Genomic DNA, 22,669 nt, shown 5'->3' with positions numbered 1-22,669 from the left:
ATGAAATCAACGTACTGTTGAGTTAGAATGACAGAACCCAGTAGGATTCAAATCCAGGCATTCCAACTCCTCTTCAAATGTTAGTATCATTGCAGCATTTGACAAGGAAGGTGTATTGTTTAATTTTTCCCTTTTTCTTTAAAAATGAAATTGTCTTTGTTATTTCTAGGTCTGCTTTATGGTTGCTGTTCTCTTTGACTAGTCAACATGCAAAGATGAAGTTGTCATTATTAATTTTTTAATGCAAAAGCTAAGTTACACGGACTATTTAATAGATTTTGCTTGTTTGGAAATGATTTCAGTTAGTTCTTAAGAGACTGCACTTTAAAGGAAACCACCAGCTGAACTATATATTCCTGAAGAATTTATGATTAAGCCTTAACAAATCTGGCTCCCCTATACTCTGCCTCCATTCTTTGTTGTATTGAGAAAAGCCTAGCTGGGCTGTGCTGGCAAACGCCTTTAATCCCAGCACTGGAGGCAGAGGTTGGTGGATCTCCATGACTTTGAGGATAGTGTGGTTTACAGAGAGAGTGCCAGGACAGCCAGGGATACACAGAGAGACCCTGTCTTGAAAAACCAAAAACCAAAAAGAAAAAGGGGAGGAGGAGGAGGAGGAGGACGAGAAGGAGGAGAGGAGAGGAGAGGGGGGAGAGGGAAGGAAGAAGAAGAGGAGGAGGGAGGAGGGGGACTTGAGAGCCAGCCATGATGGCTCACATTTGTAATCTCAGTAGTTGAGGGGATGGAGGCAGGAGGAACAACATAGCAAGTTGCTAGCAGCCTTGACCCCATGAGCCCCCATCTCAAATACAAACCCGGAAGAAAAGGGGAGAGTCCCTCCATGGCCTGGCAAGTGCAGGAAGCACGGACATGCTGAGGAGCTCTTCAGGTGCCATTCAGCCTACAGTATTCTGTGGTTTAAGAGGACTTCATGCTTTCATTAGAGCACAATTAAGGGCCTGTCTGCACTTCCTGTAAGTGCTTTTACTTGGAATCCAGTTCCTCAGTGATCAGCAAAGGGTCCCCTCTCCCAGAGAGTAGCAGCATGGAGGGCGGGGAATGAGCAGTGAAGAGAGCTTGCTCCTGTGCGTCAAAGTCTGAGCTCTGGCCATGGCCCAGGCCTGAGGAATAATGATGCCATAGTCTCATGGCCACCCAGGACAGAGTTAACATGTGATTAAATAATTAAATGCAGTAATCAACTCTTTCCAGTGTATAGTGCTGTGAGTTTTGACAAGTGTGTTTAATCTCTGTTACCCTTTTGTATGTGGCTGCTTCTGTTTCCCTCAGGTTCTGACAGAGGTCATTCTGGTCACAGGCTGCCAGAATGTCAGATGAGTAGTGTGCGTTGTCTCCCTCTGAGTCTGACTCTTGCACATGCTTTCCAGCTGTTTTGGCTGTGGTGGTGCTTCACGCACTTCTGTTGCTAAGCACACCTTTGGGTGAATATGGTACATCGCTCACCATTTGAAAGCAGGTGGGCCATCTCCAATTTAAAGTTATTAAGCTGGTGTGTGTTATCTGCCGTAAACAGTGCTGGGGTGTGACTCAGTGCTGGAGTGGACACCTAACCCAGGAGGCCCTGGAGTGGGAGGAGTGGGAGATGGAGAAGGGTGAAGCCCTGGAATGGTGGTGGGATGGTGAGGGGGAGAAGAAATTGCATTCTGTTTTATTTTTCCTTCCAAAATGTTGGGACTGCTTTGCTGCCAGCAGTGTGTGGAGTTCTGGTGCTGTGTCCTGGCCTTGAGCTGCCTGTCTTGCTTAGATTTGAGGCCCTCTCCAGCTGTCATGCAGACTGACTTCGACCTTGTTTTTCCCAGGTTTAATGATAGGAGCATCTTTGCAGTGCTCACAGGCCATCAGCATACTTGTTTTGTTTAGCGTTGTTTTTTTTTTTTTTTTTTTTGGCTTTGTTTTTAGAGACTGGGTTTCTCTGTGTACCCCACTATGTAGACCAGGCTGGCCTCGAACTCACAGAGATCCACCTATGTCTGCCTCCTGAGGGCTAGGATTAAAGGCATGCACCACCACCACCCAGCTGCATATGTTCTTTAGTGAAATTGCAAGTCAGATATTTGTCCATTTGAAAAGCTTGATCATTTCTTTTCATGCTTTTAGAGTTCTGAGAACATAGCATATTCAAACATGGGGCTTTTCTTTTTATTAAGTGTATGTTTTACTGATCCAAGTCTGAAAGGTTTTTCTCTTGTGTTACAGATGGTTTTGTTTCAGGTTTCATAATTGTTCATGAAGCTTGTTTTGAATTAATTTAAGGTACTGGATCCACAGGGCTGGATCCCAGAGTCTAAGTTACATGTTCTATAGATGAGTGAAAGTGAAGCCACGTGTGTTATCGCTTAGATCACCAGCTTTTGAGGGCAGAAAACCACTTATCTTAATTACGTCAATATACCTTGTTACTAGCCCATAAAAGGCATTCAGCCATAGTGATAACAGCAAAAATCTGCCAATATTTTCATGCTTGATTGTGCAGCTGTGAAAGGAAGGCTCTCGCCTTTGTAATGGCCCCTACAAATAGCACATTTCACAGAGAAGCTAAGGAACCTGCCCCTAGTTGTTTAGCTTCTAAGCCTGGTTTGCAGTTCATCCTCCATATCCATCATGTTCTTAACCGCAGAACTGTTTACTTAGCGATAATCAGCAGATGAATATATTAACTATTTCCCTCACTTTTCGTAATGTGTTATGTAAGCCTGAAACCTTTTTTTGTGGGCGGGGTGCTAATAAAAGTCTTTCAGACTGGACTACAGACTGTGGGATGGGATGGGATCCAATTGTAGAATTGCTTCCTGGGACATTGTTCTAGTGACCTTTGCCTAGCACCAGAATCTTTCATTCTCTCATTTGGATCTTTGCTTCTTTTTCTAAAACAGTGAATGAAGTTTTGGTGCCAGGCTGTATTTCCTATGTAACTGCCTTGTCGTCGATTCTTCTGGTCTAGTCCTCTGAAGTGAGAGCCCGAGCTTTCCTTTATTGGTGGTTCTCATTTGGAGTAAGAGAAGCTCATGCTTACATTCCTCAGTGGCCGCTGAAGTCACACCTCTAGGCTATTCATGGTTCTAGAATGGGTTCTCGTCAGAGTGGCTTGTCTTTTGGAATAAGTTTCAGGAGGGCAGCCAGCGGGAAGAGCAAGAGCTGAGCTGAAACATAGCGTGATCCTATGTTCTGTTGTTACTGCTGCTACCAACAGCTGCCTCCTGTCCCCTCTGGTGACCTTAGCTTCTCCTCGTCTTTGAAGTGTGGGGTTCACTTTGAGTTGGCAGCCTGCTTGCTTCCCTCTGTGGTTTGAGTCAGCCTAGAATGTCCCATGACTGAGGCCAATTTGTTTGGAAACTTGGAAATTTGAAAGAATTTCCCATAGGTTTGCAAAACTCATAAATTGTGCTCTGCTAGTTCTAGTGGGAGTGTGCCCATATTTAAATTTTCGTGAGGAGGGAGAAGAGGAAAAAAGGGTACAGCTGTGAGACAGAAAAAGATGGAGATGCTTTCTTCCTAAGCCCAGAGATACTAAGCACATGACAGAGGTGAACGTGCTTTCTCAATGCCTTAGAAACCGCTGCAGAGACAGTAGCCCTGAGCGGTAGGAGGGGATGCCTAGCAGGAATTCAGGCTTGCCTCCTGTTTTCCTTAACTCTTCTGTTCAAAGCCCGTAGACGCACATGGAGCCTCACCGGAATTCTGATGCGGGAGCGGTATTTGTCTGGCACATTAGCCAACAAAGCTAGTGATACTCTTGTCAAGGATGTGGGTGCCACAAACATCTCAACAGGGGCTGGGAATCTTTTAGGGTTTTTTTCCCCCTTCTAAATTTATTCCTGGGCAGTCTCCCAAAACTCCTAGGCAGATGGAATGGTTCATACCCTAGCCAGACTTCAGTGACTAATACACTTCTATTCTTGAAGTGTGTGCAAAAACCAACACTTATTTTAGTATAGGTAGGACACAAACAGATACCTGGGAAGGCAGCAGCTCGCTCTGTGCATTCTGGGCTTCTTGCTCGTCTCTGTCTTTGTACTTTCAGCTCCCTTGGGAGGTTAGGTAGAATCAGCAGTTGAGTTCTTTGGCCTCTTACACTAAAGCATGAGCTTGCTTGGACAAGAGAAGAATTTCCTCTTCAGAAAGATCGATTTACTTATAAACAAAAACCATGTGCTCAAAGCCTGTCTGAGGCTGCTGCATAGAGCTTCTGTAGGGAACCTGAAGACTTGTCTTTGTGGAGTTTTCCAGATGCTTCCTCTGCTGGCTGGAGAGAAAGAGTAATAGAGAAAACAAGGGAGGAAAAATATGGCTAGGAAGGGTTGAGGGTCACATATCATGTTCAGACTGGGAATTGAGGGAGTGAACCGCAGTTTCAGAAAGAAGAGCAAGAAAAAGACTGGCCTTGATGCGCAAGTGAGTCTGTAATGTTCCAGAGCCAGTAGGCCTCCATGGCAGGGGCAAGCAGTGAAAGGACCTACCATTTGGTTAGTTAGAGGAGTAGATTAGGCAGGACTTTTTGGTCATTACAGAATTGTTTGAGAAGAGGGAAGGATGTTGGTGGAGTCCGAGTGCAGTGGCGTGTGACTTAGTTTTAACAGGATCTGTTTGGGTACTGTGTTGAGACCAGCCTGAAGGAAGGGAGGAAATGTGCAGTGCTTGTATCACTCACTGGTGGGCATTCATGCTGAGATTGTTCTGTAGTTCAGGGTGGCACGGAGCAATGACCAGACATCTTTAGACCTGGTGACGAGCTTGCAGGGCTGTCAAGAGGCTGTTGTTATAAAGTAGCTATGCAGACTCTGGCCAGCAATTCAGGTGCTGTTCCTGGGAATGAAGCCTGCCAGGATTTGTCTGGGAAGGAAGGTGTCACAGAAGAAAGGGTATCTGACAGGCCTTATTAGCACTTGACTTTTATTCCTCCTACTGGTTGGCTACCTAACCCGTTGAAATGGCTTAGTACCCTATTGTATAGCTTCAGTTTGTATTTTACTATGTGGTTCTAGGGAACTAATTCTGTTACATGATTCTATAGCCTACCCACCGAGTCCACTCCTAGCATACTACCAGTCTAGAAGGCATGGGCTATGTAATCAGAAGTGTATAGTCCAGATGCTGTAGTTTCATCAGATTTCCATCTCTTCAGAGGTGGCAAGAGTGGGTGGTACAGTTTCAGGGTAGACTACACTAATCTAACTAGACCCATTTGTCTGTGAGGAAGTGTGGCGGCGGCTGCTGCTGCTGCTGCTGCTGCTGCTCCTCCTCCTCCTCTTCCCCTTCCTCCTCTTGTTCCTCCTGCTTCTGCTTTTTCCTTCCTGTTCCTCCTACATATTCATCTCTATCCTCATCCCTCAACTGTGTCTACCACAGGAGGTCTCTAAATTAGTAATACTTGGGTCTTTAAGATTTTTTTTTCATTTTTTTTTTTTTTTTATTAACTTGAGTATTTCTTATATACATTTCGAGTGTTATTCCCTTTCCCGGTTTCCGGGCAAACATCCCCCTCCCCCCTCCCCTTCCTTATGGGTGTTCCCCTCCCAACCCTCCCCCCATTGCCGCCCTCCCCCCATAGACTAGTTCACTGTGGGTTCAGTCTTAGCAGGACCCAGGGCTTCCCCTTCCACTGGTGCTCTTACTAGGATATTCATTGCTACCTATGGGGTCAGAGTCCAGGGTCAGTCCATGTATAGTCTTTAGGTAGTGGCTTAGTCCCTGGAAGCTCTGGTTGCTTGGCATTGTTGTACTTTTGGGGTCTCGAGCCCCTTCAAGCTCTTCCAGTTCTTTCTCTGATTCCTTCAATAGGGGACCTATTCTCAGTTCAGTGGTTTGCTGCTGGCATTCGCCTCTATATTTGCTGTATTCTGGCTGTGTCTCTCAGGAGCGATCTACATCCGGCTCCTGTCGGTCTGCACTTCTTTGCTTCATCCATCTTGTCTAATTGGGTGGCTGTATATGTATGGGCCACATGTGGGGCAGGCTCTGAATGGGTGTTCCTTCAGTCTCTGTTTTAATCTTTGCCTCTCCCTTCCCTGCCAAGGGTATTCTTTTTCCTCATTTAAAGAAGGAGTGAAGCATTCACATTTTGATCATCCGTCTTGAGTTTCGTTTGTTCTAGGGATCTAGGGTAATTCAAGCATTTGGGCTAATAGCCACTTATCAATGAGTGCATACCATGTATGTCTTTCTGTGATTGGGTTAGCTCACTCAGGATGATATTTTCCAGTTCCAACCATTTGCCTACGAATTTCATAAACTCGTTGTTTTTGATAGCTGAGTAATATTCCATTGTGTAGATGTACCACATTTTCTGTATCCATTCCTCTGTTGAAGGGCATCTGGGTTCTTTCCAGCTTCTGGCTATTATAAATAAGGCTGCGATGAACATAGTGGAGCACGTGTCTCTTTTATATGTTGAGACATCTTTTGGGTATATGCCCAAGAGAGGTATAGCTGGATCATCAGGCAGTTCAATGTCCAATTTTCTGAGGAACCTCCAGACTGATTTCCAGAATGGTTTTACCAGTCTGCAATCCCACCAACAATGGAGGAGTGTTCCTCTTTCTCCACATCCTCGCCAGCATCTGCTGTCACCTGAGTTTTTGATCTTAGCCAATCGCACTGGTGTGAGGTGAAATCTCAGGGTTGTTTTGATTTGCATTTCCCTTATGACTAAAGATGTTGAACATTTCTTTAGGTGTTTCTCAGCCATTCGGCATTCCTCAGCTGTGAATTCTTTGTTTAGCTCTGAACCCCATTTTTTAATAGGGTTATTTGTTTCCCTGCGGTCTAACTTCTTGAGTTCTTTGTATATTTTGGAAATAAGGCCTCTATCTGTTGTAGGATTGGTAAAGATCTTTTCCCAATCTGTTGGTTGCCGTTTTGTCCTAACCACAGTGTCCTTTGCCTTACAGAAGCTTTGCAGTTTTATGAGATCCCATTTGTCGATTCTTGATCTTAGAGCATAAGCCATTGGTGTTTTGTTCAGGAAATTTTTTCCAGTGCCCATGTGTTCCAGATGCTTCCCTAGTTTTTCTTCTATTAGTTTGAGTGTGTCTGGTTTGATGTGGAGGTCCTTGATCCACTTGGACTTAAGCTTTGTACAGGGTGATAAGGATGGATCGATCTGCATTCTTCTACATGTTGCCCTCCAGTTGAACCAGCACCATTTGCTGAAAATACTATCTTTTTTCCATTGGATGGTTTTGGCTCCTTTGTCAAAAATCAAGTGACCATAGGTGTGTGGGTTCATTTCTGGGTCTTCAATTCTATTCCATTGGTCTATCTGTCTGTCTCTGTACCAATACCATGCAGTTTTTATCACTATTGCTCTGTAATACTGCTTGAGTTCAGGGATAGTGATTCCCCCTGAAGTCCTTTTATTGTTGAGGATAGCTTTAGCTATCCTAGGTTTTTTGTTATTCCAGATGAATTTGCAAATTGTTCTGTCTAACTCTTTGAAGAATTGGATTGGTATTTTGATGGGGATTGCATTGAATCTGTAGATTGCTTTTGGTAAAATGGCCATTTTTACCATATTAATCCTGCCACTCCATGAGCATGGGAGATCTTTCCATCTTCTGAGGTCTTCTTCAATTTCTTTCCTCAGTGTCTTGAAGTTCTTATTGTACAGATCTTTTACTTGCTTGGTTAAAGTCACACCGAGGTACTTTATATTATTTGGGTCTATTATGAAGGGTGTCGTTTCCCTAATTTCTTTCTCGGCTTGTTTCTCTTTTGTATAGAGGAAGGCAACTGATTTATTTGAGTTAATTTTATACCCAGCCACTTTGCTGAAGTTGTTTATCAGCTTTAGTAGTTCTCTGGTGGAACTTTTGGGATCACTTAAATATACTATCATGTCATCTGCAAATAGTGATATTTTGACCTCTTCTTTTCCGATCTGTATCCCTTTGATCTCCTTTTGTTGTCTGATTGCTCTGGCTAGAACTTCAAGAACTATATTGAATAAGTAGGGAGAGAGTGGGCAGCCTTGTCTAGTCCCTGATTTTAGTGGGATTGCTTCAAGTTTCTCTCCATTTAGTTTAATGTTAGCAACTGGTTTGCTGTATATGGCTTTTACTATGTTTAGGTATGGGCCTTGAATTCCTATTCTTTCCAGGACTTTTATCATGAAGGGGTGTTGAATTTTGTCAAATGCTTTCTCAGCATCTAATGAAATGATCATGTGGTTCTGTTCTTTCAGTTTGTTTATATAATGGATCACGTTGATGGTTTTCCGTATATTAAACCATCCCTGCATGCCTGGGATGAAGCCTACTTGATCATGGTGGATGATTGTTTTGATGTGCTCTTGAATTCGGTTTGCCAGAATTTTATTGAGTATTTTTGCGTCGATATTCATAAGGGAAATTGGTCTGAAGTTCTCTTTCTTTGTTGTGTCTTTGTGTGGTTTAGGTATAAGAGTAATTGTGGCTTCATAGAAGGAATTCGGTAGGGCTCCATCTGTTTCAATTTTGTGGAATAGTTTGGATAATATTGGTATGAGGTCTTCTATGAAGGTTTGATAGAATTCTGCACTAAACCCGTCTGGACCTGGGCTCTTTTTGGTTGGGAGACCTTTAATGACTGCTTCTATTTCCTTAGGAGTTATGGGGTTGTTTAACTGGTTTATCTGTTCCTGATTTAACTTCGATACCTGGTATCTGTCTAGGAAATTGTCCATTTCCTGAAGATTTTCAAATTTTGTTGAATATAGGTTTTTATAGTAAGATCTGATGATTTTTTGAATTTCCTCCGAATCTGTAGTTATGTCTCCCTTTTCATTTCTGATTTTGTTAATTTGGACACAGTCTCTGGGTCCTCTCGTTAGTCTGGCTAAGGGTTTATCTATCTTGTTGATTTTCTCAAAGAACCAACTTTTGGTTCTGTTGATTCTTTCTATGGTCCTTTTTGTTTCTGCTTGGTTGATTTCAGCTCTGATTTTGATTATTTCCTGCCTTCTACTCCTCCTGGGTGTATTTGCTTCTTTTTGTTCTAGAGCTTTTAGGTGTGCTGTCAAGCTGCTGACATATGCTCTTTCCTGTTTCTTTCTGCAGGCACTCAGCGCTATGAGTTTTCCTCTTAGCACAGCTTTCATTGTGTCCCATAAGTTTGAGTATGTTGTATCTTCATTTTCATTAAATTCTAAAAAGTTTTTAATTTCTTTCTTTATTTCTTCCTTGACCAGGTTATCATTGAGTAGAGCATTGTTCAATTTCCACGTATATGTGGGCATTCTTCCCTTATTGTTATTGAAGACCAGGTTTAGGCCGTGGTGGTCCGATAGCACGCATGGGATTATTTCTATCTTTCTGTACCTGTTGAGGCCCGTTTTTTGACCAATTATATGGTCAATTTTGGAGAAAGTACCATGAGGAGCTGAGAAGAAGGTATATCCTTTTGCTTTAGGATAGAATGTTCTATAAATATCCGTTAAGTCCATTTGGCTCATGACTTCTCTTAGTCTGTCTACATCACTGTTTAATTTCTGTTTCCATGATCTGTCCATTGATGAGAGTGGGGTGTTGAAATCTCCCACTATTATTGTGTGAGGTGCAATGTGTGTTTTGAGCTTTAGTAAGGTTTCTTTTACATATGTAGGTGCCCTTGTATTTGGGGCATAGATATTTAGGATTGAGAGTTCATCTTGGTTGATTTTTCCTTTGATGAATATGAAGTGTCCTTCCTTATCTTTTTTGATGACTTTTAGTTGGAAATTGATTTTATTTGATATTAGAATGGCTACTCCAGCTTGCTTCTTCTGACCATTTGCTTGGAAAGTTGTTTTCCAGCCTTTCACTCTGAGGTAGTGTCTGTCTTTGTCTCTGAGGTGTGTTTCCTGTAGGCAGCAGAATGCAGGGTCCTCGTTGCGTATCCAGTTTGTTAATCTATGTCTTTTTATTGGGGAGTTGAGGCCATTGATATTGAGAGATATTAAGGAATAGTGATTATTGCTTCCCGTTATATTCATATTTGATGTGAGGTTATGTTTGTGTGCTTTCATTCTCTTTGTTTTGTTGCCAAGACGATTAGTTTCTTGCTTCTTCTAGGGTATAGCTTGCCTCCTTATGTTGGGCTTTACCATTTATTATCCTTTGTAGTGCTGGATTTGTAGAAAGATATTGTGTAAATTTGGTTTTGTCATGGAATATCTTGGTTTCTCCATCAATGTTAATTGAGAGTTTTGCTGGATACAGTAATCTGGGCTGGCATTTGTGTTCTCTTAGGGTCTGTATAACATCAGTCCAGGATCTTCTGGCCTTCATAGTTTCTGGCGAGAAGTCTGGTGTGATTCTGATAGGTCTCCCTTTATATGTTACTTGACCTTTTTCCCTTACTGCTTTTAATATTCTTTCTTTATTTTGTGCGTTTGGTGTTTTGACAATTATGTGACGGGAGGTGTTTCTTTTCTGGTCCAATCTATTTGGAGTTCTGTAGGCTTCCTGTATGTCTATGGGTATCTCTTTTTTTAGGTTAGGGAAGTTTTCTTCTATGATTTTGTTGAAGATATTTACTGGTCCTTTGAGCTGGGAGTCTTCACTCTCTTCTATACCTATTATCCTTAGGTTTGATCTTCTCATTGAGTCCTGGATTTCCTGTATGTTTTGGACCAGTAGCTTTTTCCGCTTTACATTATCTTTGACAGTTGAGTCAATGATTTCTATGGAATCTTCTGCTCCTGAGATTCTCTCTTCCATCTCTTGTATTCTGTTGGTGAAGCTTGTATCTACAGCTCCTTGTCTCTTCTTTTGGTTTTCTATATCCAGGGTTGTTTCCATGTGTTCTTTCTTGATTGCTTCTATTTCCATTTTTAATTCCTTCAACTGTTTGATTGTGTTTTCCTGGAATTCTTTCAGGGATTTTTGCGATTCCTCTCTGTAGGCTTTTACTTGTTTATTAATGTTTTCCTGTGCTTCCCTAAGTGTGTTCAGGTCTTTCCTGAAGTCCTCCAGCATCATGATCAAATATGATTTTGAAACTAGATCTTGCTTTTCTGGTGTGTTTGGATATTCCATGTTTGTTTTGGTGGGAGATTTGGGCTCCGATGATGGCATGTAGTCTTGGTTTCTGTTGCTTGGGTTCCTGCGCTTGCCTCTCGCCATCAGATTATCTCTAGTGTTACTTTGTTCTGCTATTTCTGACAGTGGCTAGACTGTCCTAAAAGCCTGTGTGTCAGGAGTGCTGTAGACCTGTTTTCCTCTCTTTCTCATTTTTTTTTTTTTGGTTCTTTTTTTTTTTCGGAGCTGGGGATCGAACCCAGGGCCTTGCGCTTCCTAGGCAAGCGCTCTACCACTGAGCTAAATCCCCAACCGGGTCTTTAAGATTTATATGGAAAAATAATCAAGTTTTTTAAAGGACTTATGTAATAGTTGCTTCTCATCCTTAATATGTATATCATGTTATTGCTGGATATTTAGTTCTTCTTGGGTGACTCATGAATTGTCATGTTGGTAACTACAGTATTTGGTGATAGCTATGATCAGGTCAGGGTCGAAGAACTGAAGGCTTTTTTGGACAGGTGCAACAATTTTCCTTTCTCCTTTGCTGTGGACTGAATGCTATGTTCCTCCAACATTCATGTTCTAGTTATGATTCCCAAGGTCAAGGTTTTAGGAAGAAAGCTTTGATGGGCATAGAGTCTGCAGATAAAGCTCTCTTGAGACCCATGTCCCTAGCAAAGAGGGGCCCTTGCTGCCTCCTTCTTCAAAGGACCAGTGAGAAGGCTCCTGTCACATACATACTCTACCTTTGCTCCAGAACTAGGGGAAGTAGATCATTGTTCTTCATATGCTATCTGTTTTATAGTGTCAGGTGGGCTAACGGCCTGTGACTATCATGCTATTGCTACCACATGCTGGTGCTTCATGAGGAAAGAGGAACAGAAGAATTGTCTCCTCTACCAGATAAGCCCACTGTGTTACAGTGTGCTTGTTCTCTCTCTCTCTCTCTCTCTCTCTCTCTCTCTCTCTCTCTCTCTCTCTCTCTCTCTGTCTGTCTCTCTCTCTCTCTTTCTCTCTCCCCTTATCTCCCTCTCCCTCCCTCTCTCCCTCCTTCCTTCTTTTCTCCCCTTCCCTTTCTCTTCCTCCCCCTCTGTGTATATTAATAGACTTTATTTTTTTAAAGAATTTTTTATTTTATGTATGTGAGTACACTGTCACTGTCTTCAGACACACCAGAAGATGGCATCAGATCCCATTTCAGATAGTTGTGAGCCACCATGTGGTTGCTGTGAGTTGAACTCAGCACCTTTGGAAGAGTGGAACCACTGAGCCATCTCTCCAGCCCCCATAGACTTTATTTTTATTTTTACTTTTTTTGCAATGGGATCAAACACAAAGCCTTGCTTTTGCAAATGCTATGCCAGTGAGCTACAAACCCATCCTGTGTTTATATTCTCAGTGCATATAATCTTGTTTAATCTTCAGACAGGCCTAGCTGAGACATTGTGCTGCTTGTGCCCGACCACGCTGACATCAGCCCTCGGCTCAGAGCTGCGCTCTAGCAGCAGCATCCAGGAAAGATTTCGGTTGGCTGGCATCCAAGCCTGCCACTGCAGTTTAAGGGCTCCGTTGCTTGGCATGCCGTTCTGTTCATGGGGTGCTGGGCGCAGCTGTGTCTTAGCTTATGCTATGACCCCCAGAATCATGTGTGCCACATCAGCATCTATTTCAGCCCTTGTCCCAAATCCCTCAGGACTTTTTGCACCATTTGGGGAAAAGCTGATATTGCTAAGGAACCACCTATCCCCACCTTTCCAGTCTTAAAGGGGCAGTGCATGTTTTTTATTTGGCAATCTGAATTTTGTCTTAAAGGAGTTTTGCCTCACATTGGGAAAGTGTTATGCCAATCCTGGGTTTCTACCCACCCACCTTTGAGCATTCAGTTCCTGGACAGAAGACACATATGACCTTTATATTTATTATTAGCCTTTATTAGACTGATGGTGGGCAGTTATCTATTCTCTTTGCTATTCAAATCTATATCCACTTGATAATCCCAAGTTATTACTATGTTGTATCTGGGCTACTCTCACCTCCAATTGGCCTGCTCTAATGGCCATGCTTCCTTGACTCTTAACCCATGGCGTCTTTTTCTCTCTCATAGTTCTTCTCAGACCCCAAGCCTGGGAGTCCAAGAACCCACCTTTGCCTCTTCTGCCCAGCTATTGGCTGTTGGCATCATTATTCACCAATCAGGGATAATTGGGGGGGGGCAGTGAGAGGGCAAGGTTATAGGGGTCACCTGGGTCTACTCATATTCTCTGGGAGCAACCAATATTTATCATAGCAAAAGACCAGATCTCAACAGACAAGCCTATGTGATGGGAGCATTTGTATTTGTATACAGAATGAAGCTCCCAAAAGATTGGTTAATTCCCCTGGGGTTTTAGAGCTAGTGGTATATTCAGGATTTGGACCATGACTCAACTCCGGTTCAGGATTGTTTCATTACTCCAGGGGACAATAGGGTCTGGGGACATGCACAAGCCTGCCATGCTCTCAGCCTGCACTTTGAGGTGTTTGTGTCCAGGTGAAAGGGGCTCAGTGGCAAAAGAAGTGAGACTGTTGTGTTTAGGTGGTCATGAGGGTGTGGCTAGAAGAAACAGGAAAGAAAGGAAGGAGGGAGGGAAGAAGGAAGGAAGGAAGGAAGGAAGGAAGGAAGGAAGGAAGGAAGGAAGACAGGCAGGCAGGCAGGCAGGCAGGCAGGCAGGCAGGCAGACTGGCAGCCATTCTCAATTGGTTTGGTTGGAGTGGGTTGAGAGCAAAGGGAATCGACAGTCATAGGAGATGTTCATGTGGTCCTTGGAGCTTTTAGCTTTGGACTCAAAGGCTATGAGGTCCTACCACGCTCTAAGGGTCTCGTCTATCAGAAGTCACACATTGGAAAGCAGAAGCATTTCCAGGATTCAACAGCAGAGGGAAGGGTTGCCAGATGAAGGGATGGGGACAGCCGGAGGCCTTGCCTGGCCAGGAGCTGGTGCTAGAGGGTGGTGAAACAGTGTTCCAGTACCCCAGAGTGCAAGCTCATGTGCAGGGGACTCTGGAGCAGAAAGAATAAGGCTGGGACGTTCATGTGCTGATGAGGAGGACAGTGAGACCCAAGGAGCTGTGGTGCAAGTGCAGTGGGAGCCAGAGAGGCAGCAGCTGCAATGGAGATGGACTAGCTGGACACCAGATGCTCAGCAAGCTCCTTACAGCTTGAGGATTCCCCTTCTGTACAGTGGGCACCTTGCGGGAATGGAGCAGCATGGAGGAGTCTCAGATGGCAGGAGATGAATGAAAATGCAACACATGGGTGCTGCGCTTCAGCAAGGGTCTGAGGGAATCCTACTAGGAAGGATAGACGAGCGGCAGCTCTGAGTAGTGTGGTGGATGCTCAGAGACTGGGCAGTGCTATACTAGCTCCTAGTGTACACTAGTATTCCTTCCTCACAGAGTCCTGAGGTGGAGTTCTCACCCTTCTGCAGCTGGCCTGGGGCTGGGACATCAAAGCCCAGGGGAAACCATGGTTTTAAATGAGCAACGTGTTGAGGAGTCTTGTGGTCAGGCCAAAGATGGAGGCCAGACCCAGGGCAAGCACATTTAAGGGGAAGTGCAGCCCAGGCAGTGAGCTGGCTGGTGGCCCAGTGGAGTAAGCACTGGCAGTGTCTCTCAGGGAGTGTCGGACAGGGACGCTGGACCTGTAAACCCAGCTCCAGCTTAGATTCAGATACAGGAGGGTGTGCAGTCCTCCCAGAGAATGAAGGACAGTGTTGTCTTCATGAGTGCCGGTAGGGTGGCATACATGAGCAGGTGAAGCATGCCAACAGCCAAGAACTCAGGGGACTGTTCTTCCCGAGCTTGCTTCTACCTAGAAAGGAACCACATGGCATCTTAGCAGTCAGGTATAACCACAGTCAGTGTTCTTGCTGTGTCTTCCAGACTTTTCTTTCTTCTGATTCAAATTGAAATACACATTCATGTTTACTTAATTCATGTAGAGGTGACCAACATTTGATATTTTGTGTGTGTGGTTTTTGTCATTTAAGATGCCATTACCTGTCTTACCTATTAGTCTGATGGATGTATAGTATTCCATTCTGAGAATACATATCTATCGAATATTATACACATACTAATTACCACTGTGAGACGCCTCCTTTCACCAGACTTTCCCTGATGAAGTGTTAAGGACTCATCCCTTCCTTCACTCTGCCGCTCCCTCACGATGGCTTTCTGTCTTGCAGTATTGCTGGAAGCCTGGTGTATTCTTACATCACTTTCACCGAAGAGCAGCTGAGCAAACAGTCAGAGACCAGTAACAAGCTGGACACTAAGGGGAAAGGAGCAGTATGACCTCCACGGACCCTGAAGACACTGAGGCGTTATGATTGCTGGGAGTTAATATTCCTTTGCAGTTGCACAACCCTAGGATTGATTGCTGCCTTTGAAAATTTATTATTAACTATGTTTGAATTAATTTATATCAGACTGAAAAATGTTCTGGGTGGGTTTTAATTTATTTTTCTTCTCTGACAGTGAAACAACAGTGTTTTGGAATCTTTACTTTGTAGCTTGTTATACAGGTGGCCCTGGCAGTGTATACCGTGTGTTCTGAGATGCGAGAGATGCTTTCCAGTGGTCTGTCTCTGGAGACAGTTTAGCTGGAAATGCAGCTAAGGTTCTCCTCCTCCTCCTCCTCATCCTCCTCCTCCTCCTTCTTCCCCTCCTCCTCCTCCTCTTTTCCTCCCTCCCTCCTCCTCCCTCCACCTTTTTGTGGCACTGTCTTCATAGTATCACCACATTTGCCAAAGGTGACAGCTTTGGCACTAAAAGGCCCAAGATGCTCTGATGTGCTCTGCCTTCCTAGACTGAGCGGGTGAGCAGAGCGTGCCTTGGCATGTCTGACCCTTTGTTCAGTTGGAGACAAGCAAGGGTGGAGGAAGCCAGTCATTTACTCACCGATCCAGCTGTAATGCATTGAAAGTCCCTGTCAGGCAGTGCCGAGTGCAGGGAGGCAGAGACGTGTTAGTAATTCAGCCCTACAATGAATGGAAGATGGAGAACTTGGTTCTCTCACAACTGGAAAATCCTGGGACTGTGCACCGGTTACTCAGCTCTGGAACTGCAGGCCTTTGAGATTGGAAGCACCTGCCTTGCCTTCTCCACAGCCCTGAGAAGAGCCCATAAGAGATTGAAGAGCTTTACTCTGTACACCAACCCAGCAGCGGCTCCGCCTGACCCTTCCTTCTCTTAAAGGGACAGATGGTCAAGGTGACTCCCTTCTCCCGCCCCATGCCCTCATCATGTGGATGTAGTTGCCAGTCTGTATTCCTGTTTGCAGGCTCTCATGGCGAGACAAGGGCCTCGTTTCCGACTGATTGGTATGAGGGGGCTAGGTAGACATCTTTGCATTGTTGGAACTCAGTCTTTCTTTGGCAGATCTAAATCCCTCCCTCTGACGTGACATGAGGTCAGCTCTCCCCTGCAGATAGATACATCCACCTGATAAGCATCTCAGGATGGAATTATCTTCTCTTCTTCCCTCATTCTGAGAGAGTCCATGGGTGGACCTTGCCTGAACTGCCTCAGGGTGGAGCGATTGCTGGAACAGGGTGGTGTGGCTCAGAGGCATGGCTGGCTTTGGAGGGCTGGCTTCTGCCTCCTCGATGGGCCGCTGACTGCAGGCCTTTAGCTTGTATTTTGTGTCTCAGTGGGGAATAGTTTTAATTTTCTCCCCTCTATTTGAAATTGTTCATCTGTAGGCTCCATCTTGCATATAACTTGTAAGAAAGACATTTGCAAGTTTTCTGTAATCTTGTATCAGGAATATGTGGGAGGTTTGCTCAGTAATGCCGAGGCAGGCTCTCCGTGGAGTGTTAGTGGGTCACAGGGCCACTGAGGGCTTTAGGTCTGACCTTTGTTTTCCTTCTTGGGGGCTCTTAGTGAGTGCAGACGTAATGTCCAGCACGTTGTTAACCCCATGGACAAATAAAGAGAGCCTAAAGCTCTCGTGTGTGGTTCAGCCAGAGTCTGACCTTAGTTGAAAGGACACAAATGAAAGAAGTCAGAGATTTGTAAGTGAGACCTGCCTGCACTGATTTTAGGCACTCCAAAAGAACAGGGTTCCATTCAGAGGTCATGGTCCTCCTATTTTCTTCTAGCTCAGATGAGCCACATGGCTCTTAGAACTTCCTCCCCTGAGTTCTTCCCCAACATTAATGCTCTTTCCTCCCATGTCTGTGCAATGCTGGTTTCTCCCACAAACAGGCTATAATGGATTTCCCTTCTCTGGGGAAAATACTGAAAGTGGGCGCCCAGGGCGTACGGTGCCGAGCAGCACAGGCCTATCATCCTTGCTTCAGTGCTAGCAGCATAGGACAACGTGTCCTTTCCAAGATATATGCACCTGTGCTCCTTGCCACCAGATGCTTAGGCAACGGGCTCTGTCCCCTATCTTTTTGAAAATGATACACAACAAAAATTTTCTCTGCACAATTATAGCCACTGTGATTCTGCTTTTTAAAAAGAGAATTATTTTCATATTTATGTTGGCAAATATGGAAAAGGAAACTCTGTTTTCTGTCTCAGTGGGAGTCAACCGCATTTCAGTATGGAAGTGAAGACTCAGCTGTCACCCTGAGGTAGTCCCAAGCCTTCCTTCCCGACCTCAGAGCAAAACACACTGGCCTCAGCCTCTCGGTAGTCTGGCACCATCACTTTTCTAAGCTTGCCTTCTGCTCCTACTGTTCACCTTGTGAGGTGGAGAATCTCTAGTGTTTAGTTTTTTAACCTTTATTTTGAAAAATATTTTTTAAAAAGATCTACTGGTTAGATTTTATTGTCTCACAGAAATGTTTTTAGAGATTATTTTGTTCACAGATGTCTCTTTTCTCATGCTGTGGACTGACCTTTGCCTACAATGTCTTTTCAATATAGATTTTATTCACCAATTTACTTAGTGTTTTTAAGAGGTACCTAGCATTAAGGTATGTAAATCAGGTGACATAAACATGGAAAATCATGTGCCTATTTTTTTAATGATGTCAAATAAATACTTTTTCTGGAAAATGTGTATTAGAATTCCTTCCTCCTATATCATAAGCACTGAGAGATAGGGATCTGTTCACTTATAAGGTGACATGCAGTCCAGGGGTGGGTACACGACTCAGCGTTAATGCTTTGCAAACCTGCCATAGAATCAGTGACTATGTAGGCAGTGTTGTTGACGTGCCCATGATGAGCTGGGAGGCAGGAGTGCTACGCTCTTTACAGGATGTTGCTTGATGAGCATTCTCAGGGATAAGTAGCTTTTCTGGATAATAACCCCCGACGATATACACTCAGCAGGAGAGCCACTTTGGTAGAGCTACTCAACACAGACAGGAATACATGAAAGCATGTCAGAGACTGGAACACGTTAAGGTATTTTTTAAAGAAGTTACCAAGTATGCAGTGCAGAGTATGGCCACCTTCACCTTGCTGAGCAGTGGTCTCCAGATGCTGTCACTAAACTGAAGCTATAGGCATTGGACAGAAGCCTCTATTTTCCCTTCTTCCTGTCCCTGATGGCCGCAAGTCCTTCTGTTTCTATGGGTTCGACTACAAATGGGATTGTGCAGTGTCTGTCTTTGGGGACAGGTTTATTTCATGCAGCATGTCCTCAGGGTTCCTCTCTGCACTACACATCAGGTCTCTCTTGAAAGCCTATGCTGCTCTGGTGTGTATATACAGCACAGCTCACTGATGGGCACACGGTGGCTTTGGCTTTTAAGAACCATGTTGCTGTGGGCATGCTTCTGCATGTCTTGTCAAGATTCTGTTTTCGGCTGAGGGATTTTATATTTACGTGTGTGTGTGTGTGTGTGTTTGTGTTTGTGTGTGTGTGTGTGTGTGTGTGTGTGTGTGTGTGTGTGTGTGGGGCCTGGATGAAGAGGGAGCACTGAGGACACGAGAGGCTTTTTACACTCAGCTCTATCACACACAAAGGCCACACACCTCCTGTCTTCATTTATATTTAAGTTTTGTTTTGTTTCTATACTTAAGTTTTTTGAAGGCAGAGATTTTGGTCTTTTTAGTTCCCAGTCCATACTGTAGGTGTACAATAAATATTTGTTGAATGAATAAATCTTGATAGTGATCAATTTTTAGTTTAAATTTTTAAAAAATTTTTAGTGTATGTTTTGGAAAGGCAACACCAGCTGCAGTATTTGCAACAGCTTCAGGTCTCAGGTGACAAATCCGAGTCTGTGAGAGGCAGTGGTGGATGCAGTCAGTACAATTATAGGACTGTGGTCACCAGCTAACATCCATTGAAAAGTCATCTGCCAGCCTGACAGCCTGATGGATACCAGAGTGACTAAGCTAGCCATGCAGCCAGGACTGCAGTTTTCTAGGAGAGTGGTACTCTGGAGGGCCAGACAGAACTTCAAAGGACAATTGAGAAAGCCACTGTACACAGAACTGATGACGTGAACCCCGCGTAAAGGCAGAGGGAAGAAAGGATGACGTCACAGATGAGGAAGTCTGCTTTAAAAGTTAGGAAGCTGAGGGCTGGAGAGATGGCTCAGTGTTACAGCATGAGTTGCTCTTTCAGAGGACCCAGGTTCAATTCTCAGCACCCACATGACAGCTAACAACTGTTCGTAACTCCAGTTCCATAGGATCTGACACCCTCACACAGGCACGTGGAACACCAATGCACATTTTAAAAAAACAGTGAAGCGGTCTAGAACAAGTTATAATGTGGGGATGTATAGGTGTGTAAATAAGATCTAGGGAACTCTTCGACTAGCTCTAGAGTGTTCCAGAAGACACCACATTCTAAATTCCAGCCTGGCTAATCATTCAGTGGACAGAACGTCACACTGAATGCTTTCTCCCCAAGTAGCCATCCTGTTTGGATAGATCAAGGTTCATAGAGGTTCACATTCCTGCCCCATTCAGGGCCCATTGGCCTCCGTTTGGATTTCCAGTTTGAAGAAATCTCCCATTTCTAAAACTCACACTTAGAAATGGAAGGTAGAGTAGTTTGTAGGCATCTTCCCTAAGATGTATGTCGTCCTTGGACAGAGAAATGTGCCTTGGGAAACAAGTGACTGTAAGGAGAGGGTTCTAACTTTTCAAGGCATCTGTTTTCTCCATTTGGAAACTGGAGTAGGTATGAAGCCTGGTTTATTGTGCGTATGGCACAATGCCCCTGGAAGCCATAGCCCGGAGTGCCCAATATTATCTGCAGTAGGCTGGCTGATTGGCCTGGGATCCTTACCTTGATCAGCATTGTTTCTGTGAGGAAATGCCTCTCCTTACTCTTGTAAGCCAAAGGACTCAGAAGGAAGCCACCACCCTGTGAAGACTGGTCTTCATTCCTAGAATAGCAACTGGCCAAAGGGTAGCTAACAGAAACCTGTAACTCTACCTTGGAGATTTACTGTCCCTATTCACGAACACATATAAACTAGTAAGTGTTGTGAAGGGAAAGGAGAGGTGTCTAGCCCTAAGCTGCTTGGTCCTGGTCAAGGTCCTATTTTACATGGTTTTCCCTTCTATAAAAGACGGGCAGCATGTAAGGCTCCAGGAGGTCATACCTGGACTGTGACAGGCTCTTTTTACCCAGCACTTACTTTTCTGGCTGCCTGCTACCTCATAGAAGGGCCAGAATGCGTGTTAAAGCACACCTGCTAGGGGTTTTCATTTGCCTTAGAAAATAAGGACAGTTAGGACTAACTGCCAGGTGTCAGCAAAATCTTAGTTAACTACAAATCCCTAAGTCTGAAATCCACTGGGCTCGGAAAATGGTTTTTCTTCTGAGTTGCCAAACTTACTTGGCAACAAAATCTAGCTTGACATTTGTTCACTATGGGAGCATTTTAATGTGGACTTAAGTGTTTTGTCTATGGGTTCTGTTTTTACAAATGTGCTCTCAGTATTTTGAAAAAAATATCTTCTTCCTGTTTGAAATGCTGGCTGGAGGATTTTAGGTAAGATTATAAACCTATCCTTATCTGGTGCTCTCTAGGGACAAGAGAATTCCTCTATGATGGCACATGTGCTCACGGCCTTGTGACATCAATCCCTGGATACACCACCCTTATTGTACCTGGAGTAGGCTTAGGGTTCTGCATATCACAAGATCACCCAAGTGTCCAGATCAAGAGACATTTTGAAACATGGCTAAATTTAGTTGGAAAAAAATGGTGTTATGACACAGCTCTTTGGAATAGAATTCTAAATAAAATATGACTATTCCCTGGTATGAATGGAAATAAAGTATGAGGTTGTTGAAGAGTGGTTCTCTTGAAGGGCTGCTGCAAATGATGGTTTCGCTTTCCTTGTCTGCTCCATCAGCTGCTTGCTGGGCACATTAGCATGGATACCAGCTGGCACACTCAGGATTTCCGAAGGTTCTAGGTGGACGAGTCACTCTTCAACAACAAACCCAGTGTCTCAGAAGGAAATGGACACTACCATGAGAGTACTACTTGTATTCAAGCCACAAATGCATCCAGACCTTCTATGGAGTCCATGTGACATGGGCTCTGGAGACATTCAAGCTCACCTGTTAAGTTTCTCCTCACCACACCTCCACGCAGGCTATGGCAGTTAAAACGTTTAGACATGGGAGCACACGAGTGCTCTGACCTTAACTGGAATGCCACTGAGGAAAGGTTTTCAAAATATATTTTCATAAAACCAGTGTCACCTCTTCACTCCCAGGCAATTCTGATCAAACTAAACTGTTTCATGTACTCAGTACTTGTGAATCATTAGCAACTGCACACGCCCAAGCATATTTACATCTTTCCAAAAATGCCAACAGCCATCCTTTAACCCCGAAAGGAAATGTAGGCAGTGGGATGGATACCACACTGCAAACATTAAAGCTCCCAATTCAGGAGGTTGGAAATTTCAAAATATAAGCCACCCAAGTGAATTCCCATCACCCACAATGTATTTGTTCAGAGTACTAATGATAGTCAACGTTTTAAAAGGGCTCATGCTCAGAATAACTGGCATCTCATGTTCACCTGGCCAAAGCCCAGTTGGGCACAAGATACTGTCAAGTCTCTATAAAAAGCTCATCTGCTTTCTAAAAGAGGAACACAAATCCCTTATCCCGGAGTTGCCAGAACCTGACAAACTACCTTTCAGAACATGGTGAGTCAATTCAGCCCAATGATGCTAGCAATGATGAGAACAACTGTTTAACCACCAGGCTAAACCTCCACTAGTCCACACCTCTCCTCAGGCTTAGGCATCAAGACATGCTGTGCACACTGCCCACCCGACAGACTGAACTAGAGAGCTGTCCAGTCCAACACGCTCTACAGTAGGTATTAAAAGTGAATGGCATTTGTTGATCATGTCTAACATCTTAAATTAAAAATAAATCTTACTTAGCTAAAATTCTATTGGAAAGATGTGAGTGAACTTATTTTCCCAACAGTGCCTCTGTTCCCATACAAAATGCTTTTTTTGACTTCCACATTTGTCTATTTGAAGACATGCAGAGTCTCTTATGTGCCTGGCACAAGAGACCCAAACATTTGCTGGATTATAGGATATATGGATACAAAAACTTTACCGGTTCAGTTTTCTGTGTATGGATGTTTCACCCACACATGTCTATTCACCATGTACATGCAGTGCTCAAGGAGTCAGAAGATGTTGCTAGATTCCTTGGAACGGGAGTA

General features: G+C 44.0%; 1 protein-coding gene across 2 annotated transcripts in view; it reads left to right on the top strand.

Moving 5' to 3' along the window:
* Slc35d1 (solute carrier family 35 member D1) overlaps nt 1–22,382 on the top strand; it is a 58,034-nt gene extending 35,652 nt beyond the window's left edge. Inside the window, exon 12 of one of the 2 annotated variants that reach the window (XM_087548128.1) lies at nt 21,324–22,382. In XM_087548128.1, the coding sequence (XP_087404254.1) occupies nt 21,324–21,582 (259 nt within the window). In that variant the 3' untranslated portion in view covers nt 21,583–22,382. 2 annotated transcript variants of the gene reach the window in all.
* Nucleotides 22,383–22,669: the final 287 nt, after the last annotated feature.

This window comes from Rattus norvegicus, chromosome 5 (genome assembly GCF_021556685.1).
Source record: "Rattus norvegicus strain SHRSP/BbbUtx chromosome 5, alternate assembly SHRSP_T2T, whole genome shotgun sequence".
In the NCBI taxonomy this organism is placed as follows: domain Eukaryota; kingdom Metazoa; phylum Chordata; class Mammalia; order Rodentia; family Muridae; genus Rattus; species Rattus norvegicus.
This window is presented reverse-complemented; position numbering and strand designations above follow the sequence as displayed.